Source organism: Cavia porcellus, unplaced genomic scaffold (assembly GCF_034190915.1).
Source record: "Cavia porcellus strain 051 isolate PalLab524CR breed Dunkin Hartley unplaced genomic scaffold, mCavPor4.1 scaffold_2, whole genome shotgun sequence".
NCBI lineage: Eukaryota > Metazoa > Chordata > Mammalia > Rodentia > Caviidae > Cavia > Cavia porcellus.
Window position 1 is genome coordinate 22,499,698 of NW_026947485.1, and position 11,069 is coordinate 22,510,766.

Consider the following 11,069-nt stretch of genomic DNA (forward strand, 5'->3'; position numbering starts at 1 on the left):
TTAAAGTTCATTGCTTTTAGCCAAATTCAAGTGCTAGTATTCTAAAATATATTCATACTTTGCATTTTCTTTTAGTCTTCTAAGGAATGCCTTAGAGGCACAGAGTGAAAAATTTGGTGTCATAGAGTAAGTTGTGGAATATAGGATTTGATTTAAAGAAACTTTAAGAAAATTTTCCATCTTTCTGGTATTTTATTTCTGTCAGTTTGCATTGCTTCTTTCCTTCCCTTCTCCTCCTCCGCCAGGTTTGGTTTTGAACTTCAGATTCAAAGAAACCCCAAAGTCAAAACAAAATGGTCAGAACTGCTGACTCTTGTTTTGTAACCTTTTTTAGTCCAGTATGCACAGGAAGAGATGGGGCTGACCAGAATTTGGGCCTTGGTTCAGGCAAAATGTTGGCAAAATTCAGGAACTTTTGAGAGAACTTAAGCCAAGTTATAGATAGATAGATATATAGCGAAATCTCACCACTTTTAAGAGTGCTTAAAATAGCTCAATTAAATAATATAATTTAAAAAAACTTAACATAGTTCTTAAGTGAAATGTTAACTTTCTAGATCTTTTTGACAAAAAATTGATCTAATATATATCTTGTATAAAATGGGTTCTTTTATTTTTAAGGTCACAGGTACAATTTGGAACTGCACATGTAAAATGTATTGGTGGCTTCATCTTCTTTAAAGTTTCTTTTGCAGACTTGTAATTATGAAGAAAAGAATCCTAAAATTTTGCTTATCAAATTTCATCCCAGAATTTTTGTAGTCATGTTATAGGTCTCCCACAAGTGTTTTTATAATGGAAATGATGACAAATGTGATAATAAACATCAATCCAAAATTCTTAATTGTATGTTCATGCAGGAATTATGCATACTAGCAGAATATTTGGTTTGGTTTCCAGCAACGCATTTGCCAAAATTTGCCTTTGAATTGGGCAACTAACTGTAAAAGATGATCAGTTCAAATGGCTCCCTGTTGATGGAAAAGGCTTGTGATTATTTTACTTTCCTTGGAAATGTTAATTATGTCTTTCAAATATGATTTCATTTAGATTTTTTCATGGTTTACATTTCTGAATACTAATAGTAATCTGATAGTTATGGGGAACTTAGTTTGAGACCAAAAGGCAGTTTTCAGTCAGTAAAGAGCACATAAATAAATCGCCTCCAAGCAATGGTGTTTAGATTTAAATGTCTAAAAAACTTTAAAATTAAAAAAAAATCAACTATTGCAATTTCTAGAAGTAATTGACACCATTAGGTTTTTAAAGCCTGGTGAGAGTTATTAAAGAGTCAATGCACACTCATATTTCCATTAATATGAACAGACAATTATAAAGAAGGAGCAGTTTTAGCATAGTGTGTGTTGATTGCTACAAAAGTTTTATGAAAAAAATATACTATATGGATCTAACAGAACCACTTGCTTTAAAAAGTTGAGGGATCAGAAGACCAAGGTGCATTGAACTGAAGGATGAGCTATGGACCATCTTGTTTTATCTATGAATGATTCGATGTGAAGGGTGAGCAAATCCATTTCTGTGTCTCTGATCCTTACTAGGCTTCAAATTATTTTACTAGTACAGTTATTAGGTAAATGCCTTAAATGACTTTATATTTTGGGACATGTAAAAATTTTTAAAAGCAAAAAAATTATAAAATGTAACAGTTTTAGGATAGTGGTTATAATTCTTGTAGTAACACTAGAGACATCAATTTTCACCTAGAAGCTGTTCAGGTATTATTTATCAAGCTGAAGAGGCATTCAATATAGGAATGATATGTGCCTATTAAAAACATATCAGAGGAGACTAGAATAGGAGGAAGAGAATTAAGAATGAGGGGTGGCTGTCTTCACCCTTTAGGACCCAGTGATGCTGATGGGCCATGGTCAACATAGTTTTGTTTTATTTTAGTTTTTCAAAACTGATTTTTTTCAACAAAGTATTAGGAATTCTTAGAATTGAGACCTATTTCTTTTTTACTTATTCAACACTTGAAAATTTTCAGAAAATGATAGTTTCTAGGAGGATATCAAGGAATCTTCTGTAAGTTTTTGATATCCATCAACACACTATTTGCAGAAAATTAACACTTGATTGAGTGAATGAAACGATGAATGACTGAATAGATAAACTTGGGCAATTGAACACCCATGAATTGGGGAGCAAAATACTGTTCAATGAAGAGTTAAGAAATAATTAGTATTTCCCTTTCACATATCAATGAGCAATGTAAATTGTATCTTAAAATAGAAACATGTTATTGTAGGTATCTACAAAGTTTCTTAGAGGAAGAGGAGTATTTTGCTTAATAAACTGACATAGAAGTCATTGTCTAAGTCCCAGTTTATTTTAACAAATGTGGTAGAGAATTAGAAAGACATGCATTCCTGGTTCTGTTGTGGCTTACATTTTTTTCCTCTTACCTGTACATCTTGATATTTTTATGGCAGAAATGGAAAAAAAGTAAAAAAAAAAACCTGAAAAACTATTGGAGGAAGGATTTTTATTTCAGAACGAATCCACTTCTTATAGAAAGGAAAAGCAGAAAGTTTTGAATGTTCTAAGTGCTGATGAAATCACAAATTCTTGAAAGGTTCATGGGACAGAGTATGAACTAGCAGGATTTAGCAGCAGGAAAATCTGGCCATTAGTATTAACAAACTACATGTTCACTTAATCCAGGGATTTCAATTTTAGGTTTAATATAAAAATTATAACGAAGACATAACGAGTGTTCATTGTAGCATTATTTATTTTTTAAAGGAAATATTTCAACTATCCACCTATGATTGTAAAGTATAATAATCAGTCACATTTGAGTAATATTGAAATTCAAGGGAAAATACCATTTTACAATGCCAAGTGAAAAAATTTAAATTTAAAAATATCCCAGATTTGTTAAATACATTGAATATATAACTGCACATGAAAACAGACTAGGTTGAAACAGATGAAAATGTGAACAGTATGGTAGTGTGGAGTGATTTAAATTTTAGTTTTTGAACTTCTGTTTTGCAAACTTTTCAGAATATATTAGTTCTAAGTAAAATGAATTCTATTTTATTAAGAATCATAAAATTATGAAAGGGAGAGTTGCATGCGTGCTTCAAAGCTGGTGCAGGCGCGTGCTCAAGAAGGGGCAGCATTTTCCCTGCAGAATTACAGAACAGTATCACCTCACCTACTTAGGCTCTTGGGAGGACCCACCCCGAAGAAAGAACTGTGCCACTGAGTCCAAATTTTTGCAAAGGCTTATTAGACAGTATCTCTCTTCGGATTTTTTTGCCTCCTGTTGTATCCCTAGAAGTCCTTAGAATGCAAGCTACCTTCCCCACTTTCCGCTAAAGGTTTTACTACTTGCGCTTTGGAGCCACAAAGCTCGGGAAGCCGGACCTTTGAGCCACAATTGGGGTCCCTAGCAGGCAGGAGGGTGCAGAACACCTGAGTCCCCGCTGGACTCGGGAGCCAAAAGGGCTTCCAACTCACCACTCCTAGCTGGGCCAAGAACAGAATCCTTGGCAGTGGGCGAAAGGTCAAAGCTGCTGCGAGGTGGCCTGGGCTAAAGCCTTGAGTGAGCGACCCTGCCACCTTTTGTTTTGTGACCAGAGGAGGCATCTCGGGGGCCCTGGCACTGCAGCTCAGCCCAGATCGCCCCACCCAGTAGAGTGGCGGAAGGGGAGGCAGGGAGAGGAAAAGTGGGGGGTGGGATGGGAGGGTGGGGAGGGTAGAGGGGGAGGGCAGAAAAGGGAAGGCAGAAGGCAGGAGGGAGGAGAGTGCAGGAGGAGAAAGGGGGGGGGGGAGAAGGGGAGGAGAGGGAGGGAAGGGGGAGAGGAGAGGGAATGCAGGGAAGGGGAGGGGAGGGGAGGGGAGGGGAGGGGAGGGGAGGGGGAGAGGAGAGGGAATGCAGGGGAGGGGCTGGGAGGGAGGTAGAGTGAATCCTTTGCCAGAGGCGCCTTGTGGCCAGCCGGCGCCTGGACGGCCTGGCTTCGCGCTGACCTGTCCTCTCCCCGCGGCCCCGACAGCCTTCCCGGCATGAAGCCCACCCCGCCTCCGGCTGCTCCCCCACCAGGGGCGCTGGCCACACCCGCAGTTCGGGGTGGATGGCTCAGCACCGACTCCCGATATTTAAAAAAAAAAAACCTAAGAATTTCTATTTTATTATTTCTATGTTTTAAACAGTAAGGAGCAGCGCGGGACCCGGCCGCTCTGCGTGCTGCCCTCCTGGCCCGTGCGCCCCGCCGGCCTCGCCGGCCCCCAGACTTTGGCTCCTAACTGCCCCGCTCGCCCCAGCCCTCTTCTCGGGGAGGGGCCGGGAGGACTGTGCACCCCCAAAGCCGAGCCGCGGAGTCCCGGAGCCCGTCCTTCCGGCTCAGCCCGCGCCCTTCTGCTCCGCGCAGCTCTGCAGCAGCTCGGTCATGAAGGAGATGTAGACGATGGCCAGGCGCAGGGTCTCGATGCGCGACAGCCGCTTCTCGTAGGCGAAGGTGGGCACCTTCCTGCGCAGCCGGTCGAAGGCCTCGTTGAGGTTGAACATCCGCTTCCTCTCGCGGACGTTGGCGGCCTGGCGCTGCGCATAGGTGATCACCCGCTTCCTCCGGGGGCGGCCCTGGAGCGCGGCGGCCCGCGCGCGCCCGTCCTCCTCCTCCTCGTCCGCGTCCGCGTCCTCGCCCTCCTCCTCCTCCACCCGCGCCCCCCTCCGGGGCCGCCCCTCCCGCAGGGCTAGCGCCGGCTCCCCAAAGGGCACCCCGGCCGGGAATTCGCAGAGGAGGGGGTGTCTCGGAGAGGCCAGGGACAGGTCTGCGACGAAGTCCAGCACGGTGGCGTCCACGCAGCTCTCCGGATAGGCCGCCATCGCCTCGCCGTGGCTCTGTGTCTCATGGACCTTTGCAGCAAGGGGCGCCTCACCGCCTGCAGACCTGGCAGGGCACCATCACCGATCGGCCGGGGACAGTAGTGTTTATAGCCCAGCCGGTGACAGGATTAGTTGCGCCGACGCTGAGGTTCTGGCGACGTCCCTGCCCCAAAGCCGGTGGACAAGCAGGCGTCCGATTGCGCACGGAAGGCTCGCGCTCCGGCCTCCAGCTCCCAGATCCTCTGCTGGGCCACTCCGGACAGTTCCTTCTTGGCAAAACCCCCAGCTCTTACCTGCTGTGCTTTTTGTGCGCCTGTCCTCACCCCTGCAGCCAATATGAATGTTCTCCAGGCGCCTTATCTCGTGTAGTTTTTTAATTTTGCCCTGGATTCTCAAAGCGAGGATGTTTTCCACGGCGATGGCTTCTCCTTGGCTTCAGGATAGGAGTCCTGAATCTTGCTAGCAACTGCCAGTGGATGCGAAGCAAGTGCATGTGCTTTGAAGGATGTCCCAAAGAGGGGCCCTTCCTGCCAGGGGTCGAGGGGAGCTGTTTGTCTGGTAACCCAGTGCAGCGGCTGCTGAAAGGGAAGACCTTCCATTAGCCTAAGTAAGCATGGCAGGGGGGCCCAGAGCGCATTCCCCACAGTCGCTGTTGGAACCCGCTTTCTTTCTCCCTCTAGGACTTGGGCAAACATCTCTCCTGCCTTGTTAGTAACTCCGACTTCTCTCCAGTCTGTTTGGATGCAATCAGGCTAACAATTGAGATACTTGACTTTCCTTCCCCAGCCTTAGCTTCTATTCACGTGGAAGATTTTATTCGAGGGAAAACTTATGATGGAAATAAAACGAAAGATTAAAGATCAAAAACATTTTCCCTAGTTGGGCTTTACTGCAAAATTTCCAGCGCTGGGGACGAACAAAACCTTCTCCCCAAGCATGACTGCTCCATTTGTCTTTAATAAGCCAGAGAGTAGGTTTTCTCATTCTCTGCTGAGGAATATTTGGGATTTTAAATTGCTGGTTCATTTGTAATATCCCGTAGTAGGATTTAAGAATAGACATCATACCGTATTTAGTTCTGTTTAAGGGATTTTGGGCTATCTTAAGATAATTTTTGAAGTAAAAAGGATTTAAAGTTTGGTATAATGAAAATGAACTTTATCGATTTTATGTTATTCCTTGTTATAAGAGTTCGTGTTTTTTTATTTTGTGGATGGCTCTAGTTAATTAATCAGTGTAAAGATTTTTTAAGATCCCAAAACGCACAAAAATATGACCAAAAATAATTCTAACTGTGGACTGCAAGAACACAGAGTTACATCGGTTCCAGGGAGAACCCCAAAACCCTCAGCCTCTATCAGGCAGGAAGGTCGCGGGTGCGATAGTTCATTCAGCACGTTGGACAGCTCCCAGAAGCCAGGCGTTTCTAACAAGCAAGTTCCTTTTTTTGTAATCTCTCAATATGTAACCAAAGCAAGGATTTCTTGTGTGTTTTTGTGAGTAGTGTAGGGTTAGGCAATTGTAATGTACTGAACATTTCAAAAAATTAGACGAAGAAATTTTGAAAATTTTCACCACAAAGAAATGACAAATGTTTGAGAAGATAATGCGCTGTATTTGATTTAAGCGCTATGTAGTACTGACACATTAAAACATTATATGGTTCTCTATTAACATGCACAGATTTTATGTTTCCATGTATTAGATAAAAATAAATTTAACTAAAAACACAACATGACCTTGGATTCTTCAGTTTTTGACATCATTTTTTTGTCCTTCACTTGATTGTCTGTACTCTTGCTTGTGTTTATTTTTTTGTACAACAATTTGTATTGTGATGACTAAGACAGAAAAGAATTGAAATTTTTGTTTCTGAAAGATGTTATTGAGAAAGAAGTCCTTTTATAATTGCTTATTTGGGTTTTGCTAAATTTCTTGTGAAGGGAGGGTTGAAAATAAAAACTAATAGAAATGTCAACTGTGGCTCAGGGACCAGAAAATGAGAGAGATTAGTTCCATTGTTATGTGTAGCAATATGATTTCTGCTCATTGTCTAACTTAATGTTTTATTAAATATATGAGCAAAATTTGTAGCTAATCTTTTATTATGTTGATTACATATTTTTAAAAAAGCTTTTAAATGTATATCTAAGAGACCCAATATCTCAGTCAAGTTTGAATCTAATTCCACAAAATACATTAGAACATTTAATAAAGGGAACATGATAAACACTAAGGTTAACATTTAATAAAATAAAGACCAGAAACTGGGATGAGACTCTGAGGAGTCTAATATCACAAAGGAAATTGTAGCAGATTTGATGGAGTCAACACCCAGGACTGAGTCAAAATATCAATTCAAACCATTAAACATTTAGAAAAACAATGCCTTAATGAGTGTATATATAGCAATAATGTAAAAGATATCAACATTTAAATTCCATCATAAAACCTCAAGATAGACACTTAGGTTCACTTGATAGAAATGTATATTTTGCAAGGTTCTAATCACACTGGCACAATTAGAACTAAAGTGTTGGAAACATAAAGATCGGCTCTTTAATTTCTAGTTATAGATTATAGGTAAGATGAAACTTTTTTTGTCTATTTTGAAATGTAATTTTCACTTTGAAAAAGCTTCCCTGAGAAGTTGGTGCCAAGTGAATATGTATAGCAAGCACAGACATCTATAAAGAGCTAAGTGATTGAAAACGCTTCATCTTACTCGAGGGAATCATTATTTACATTTTTAGATTTAAAATTAAGAAATAAACACTTTTAAAAACTCAATTGAGGATTAAAAGAAGCTGTCTTCTACCTTAGTTCCACTAGGCCTGTGGTTTATAGTTACTGACACATATAAAAGTTTTTCTTAAAGAATCTGATAAATTCTTCACCAACTTCCCTCAGTATATTTCAAGAAATCAGAAGAAAAAGTGATGGTTTTTCTTATTTGATGTTCCACTTTGTCTCTGTTGGCCATCTTCATTAAACATTTTGTGTGTACTTACTAGAGAAATCATTATTTACATTTTTAGATTTAAAAATTAAAGAAACACATAAAAAACATTCAGAATCAAAGTAAAAAAGGCAAGTGACCAGGTGACCTGAGCAACAATTCTCAAGGAGGGCTGGTGGGGTCGGGATTGAGGGTTGTAGGTAAGCAAAGAAGAATCAGTTTAAAAAGAGTAAAGCAAGTATCTGATTCCTCCACTGCCTTCCTTTTTGTCTCCTTTCATGCTCCTTCTCTTATTGTCTCCCAAAAGTAACCACTGTGTACTTTTGGGAGAGATGATAAAGCGGAGTCCAGATTGCAGTGGAAATGGGGTAAGAAGTCGCCCTTTACCTGGCAGAGAAGCTTGAGCTCTCATCCTACTCAATTTCAAATTCTCTATGGTTATGCAGGAGGCATAATTAGAGATAACATGTGTATATATTTAGTTTTTCCATTTTATAATTTACATTTAAAAAGTTAAATATGCTGAAAAAATTTACAAATCTCACGATTTATAACAGATTATTATGTAGATTGTAATGCACAGATTAATAATTTTTTAGTGAACATACCAGTGTAACCTGTGCCCAAAGCAATAAATAGGGCACCAGTAAATCGGGCACTTGAGATAACATAAATAGAGATATCTTAAATGGAGAGCTTGAGACTACATTTCACAGTGAGCTTACCAACATAACCCTCACTCAGATCAGCATCATAAGCACCAAAGTCCTCCCTCACTGTCTTATGTCCCAATACCCAATCACTGATCACTCTCCATGGAATTATTTTCTGACTTCTGAAATGAATGTAGCCAAATTTTTGAACATTAGATAAAAAACCCCTATGCTCTGTATAGTCTTCTGTGTGTTTCACCCAAACATTTTGCTTACGAGATCGATGCATGTCATTTTCATTGTGAATATAGCATTATTTATTGCCTTTACCTTTGATGAGCATTTGGGAACTTCCCAGTTGCTATCTATTACAAAAACAAGACTTTACATATTGTTATGTATATCTATTTGTGATAACATTGACTCATTACTATTCCGGATACATATAAAAATGGAATAAATTATTTATATGTTAGTATTAGTAGTTACTTTCAAAATCATAATTTATAGTGTCACCAATTCACATCTTTGTCATTTCTAGTTATTTTCTATATTTTAACTTAAGGCATTTTGAATGTGTGTTTGAATAGTACATTGTGGTTTTAATTTACATTTCCTTAAGACAAGTAAAATTGATCAACATTTCCTGATAACCAAGTAGGTTCTGATTTCCTGGTATGAAATGTCTACTCAACTGTTTTTCTTTTTAAAAGTTTTTTCAAATTCTTTTTGGATATAGGTATTGCAAGTACCTTATCGCATTCTGTGACTATTTTGTCTAACCTGTTTATGACATAATTTGAAAATTTAGTCAGATTTGGTGGTTCACAGCTATAATCTTAGCATTCTGAGAAGCTGAGACAGTTTAATGACTTAAAAAGCCCCTGCCTCAGATAAGGAGGATGGGAGTGGTGGGGTGTAGCTTGGTGAGGAGACTCTGGGCTCAGTCCCCAGTACCAAAAGAAAGGTTGTATCTATTTTTTTCTCATATATATTTGGGCCTATTTCTGGGGTCTTTTTAAAAATTTTCTTGGTCCATATGTCTGTTTTTATGCTTCTTCTACACTGTTTTAATTATGTCAGCTTTGTAGTAAGTTTTGAAATCAGAAAATGAGTTTTTAATATCTTTTGAAAGAAAAGTCTTATTTTTCAGACAGATTATCTAAAAATAATAATTTTTAAATGTGGTGCTTTTTATACCATGTTAAAGAAATATTAATATATTCCAATGTCATAAAATTAATTTATGGTTTTTGCTAAAATGTTGTCTCTGTCTCTCACACATACCACCTCCCACACACATCATATTTAGAACTAAACCAGTCTATAAATGGTTTTGTATGGATGGTATGGGCAATAGAGGGGGTGGTCAAAATCTATTTGATTTTCAATAGAGAGCCAATTGGCCCAGTGCCATTTATTGAAGGCCATCTTTACCTATTAAACTTATTTATTAAAAATAGTTATAAGCAAAGTGGGTACCTTTTCTGTTCTTTGAAGCTGCAGGATAATATTCAAGAAGTGTAAAAGGAAATTAATTCTAGCGTTTTCTGTATTTAAAGTCAAGAAAATTTTTATATCGAAATGAAGATCTTGCTATTCTAATTATAATTCTGAGTTAAAAAAATAAAGGCTCCGTAGACTGAAGTATTTCAAGGACTGATGACTAATAGGTGAAGTGGTAAATAATTTAGGCCTTAGGGATTACACAGTGTCTAATGTAATTAACTTTGTTTTCATTGTATAACAACAGCCACAGACACCCTGCAAATGAATAAGCATAGCTGTCCTTATAGTTTGGATTTGAACTCCCAAATGCCCATGTGTTACAGAATTGGTCACCAGTGGGATATGGTTTGGAGAGGGTGGACTTTTGAAGAGGAGAGGCCTAGTGGAAAGTTTCAGGTCCTCGGAGACAGGACCTAAAATCCCTTGAGAGGGATTGTGCACACAGTACTGTCATCTTTCTCTCTTTCCTTCTTATTCATCTAATGAGCCCTTTAGTTCCATCATATGCTTCCTGCGTGATACAGTGCATCATCACAGGCTAAAAGCAAAAGGATCAACCTTCAAATGCGCTACAATAAACGTTTTAAAAATTAAAATCGATTATCATAAGTATTTTTTATAGTAATGGAGAGTTGATTTATGCAGATATATTCTCAAAATTTTATTTATAAAACTAGACACAAGGCTAGACTTGGCCTTTGGCTATAATTTGGTGGTCATTGCTTTATGTAATAAGCATTTTTCATGTTACCTGATATACCAAACCTGGAGACTTACTGAAGTAAGAAAGTCAAAATGTGAGTGAATATTTAATTGTTGAGTATGTATCTTGTTTTTGTGTGTATATGTGTGGCACAAATGGATGGCACAGTGGAGAGAGAGAGAATACAAATTCTCCTGAAGCAACTAAAATTATCAGAGATGATATTAAAGTAAGAGAAAGCTCTGCCTGGGAGAGAAGTGGCAGGAGCTTACACAGCAAGTTAAAGTTACTACTGCAGAGACCCAAGGCTTATTTTCAGTCATTGACAACAAATATGAAATCTGATCATCTACTCTTTAAAATTTTAGTGCTACCAGGCTCTGGGTGAAT

At 39.2% G+C, this 11,069-nt stretch overlaps 1 protein-coding gene across 1 annotated transcript; it reads right to left on the reverse strand.

Moving 5' to 3' along the window:
- Window positions 1-3,926: 3,926 nt before the first annotated feature.
- Window positions 3,927-5,651, reverse strand: Ferd3l (Fer3 like bHLH transcription factor). Its single transcript, XM_013152403.3, has one exon. It carries the CDS (start codon window positions 4,853-4,855, stop codon window positions 4,373-4,375), a length of 483 nt encoding a protein of 160 aa, XP_013007857.2. The 5' UTR covers window positions 4,856-5,651; the 3' UTR covers window positions 3,927-4,372.
- Between the last annotated feature and the right edge of the window lie 5,418 nt (window positions 5,652-11,069).

Coding starts and splice junctions, on each gene's coding strand:
- Ferd3l (XM_013152403.3), bottom strand. CDS start 4,855: ATGGCGGCCTATCCGGAGAGCTGCGTGGACGCCACCGTGCTGGACTTC.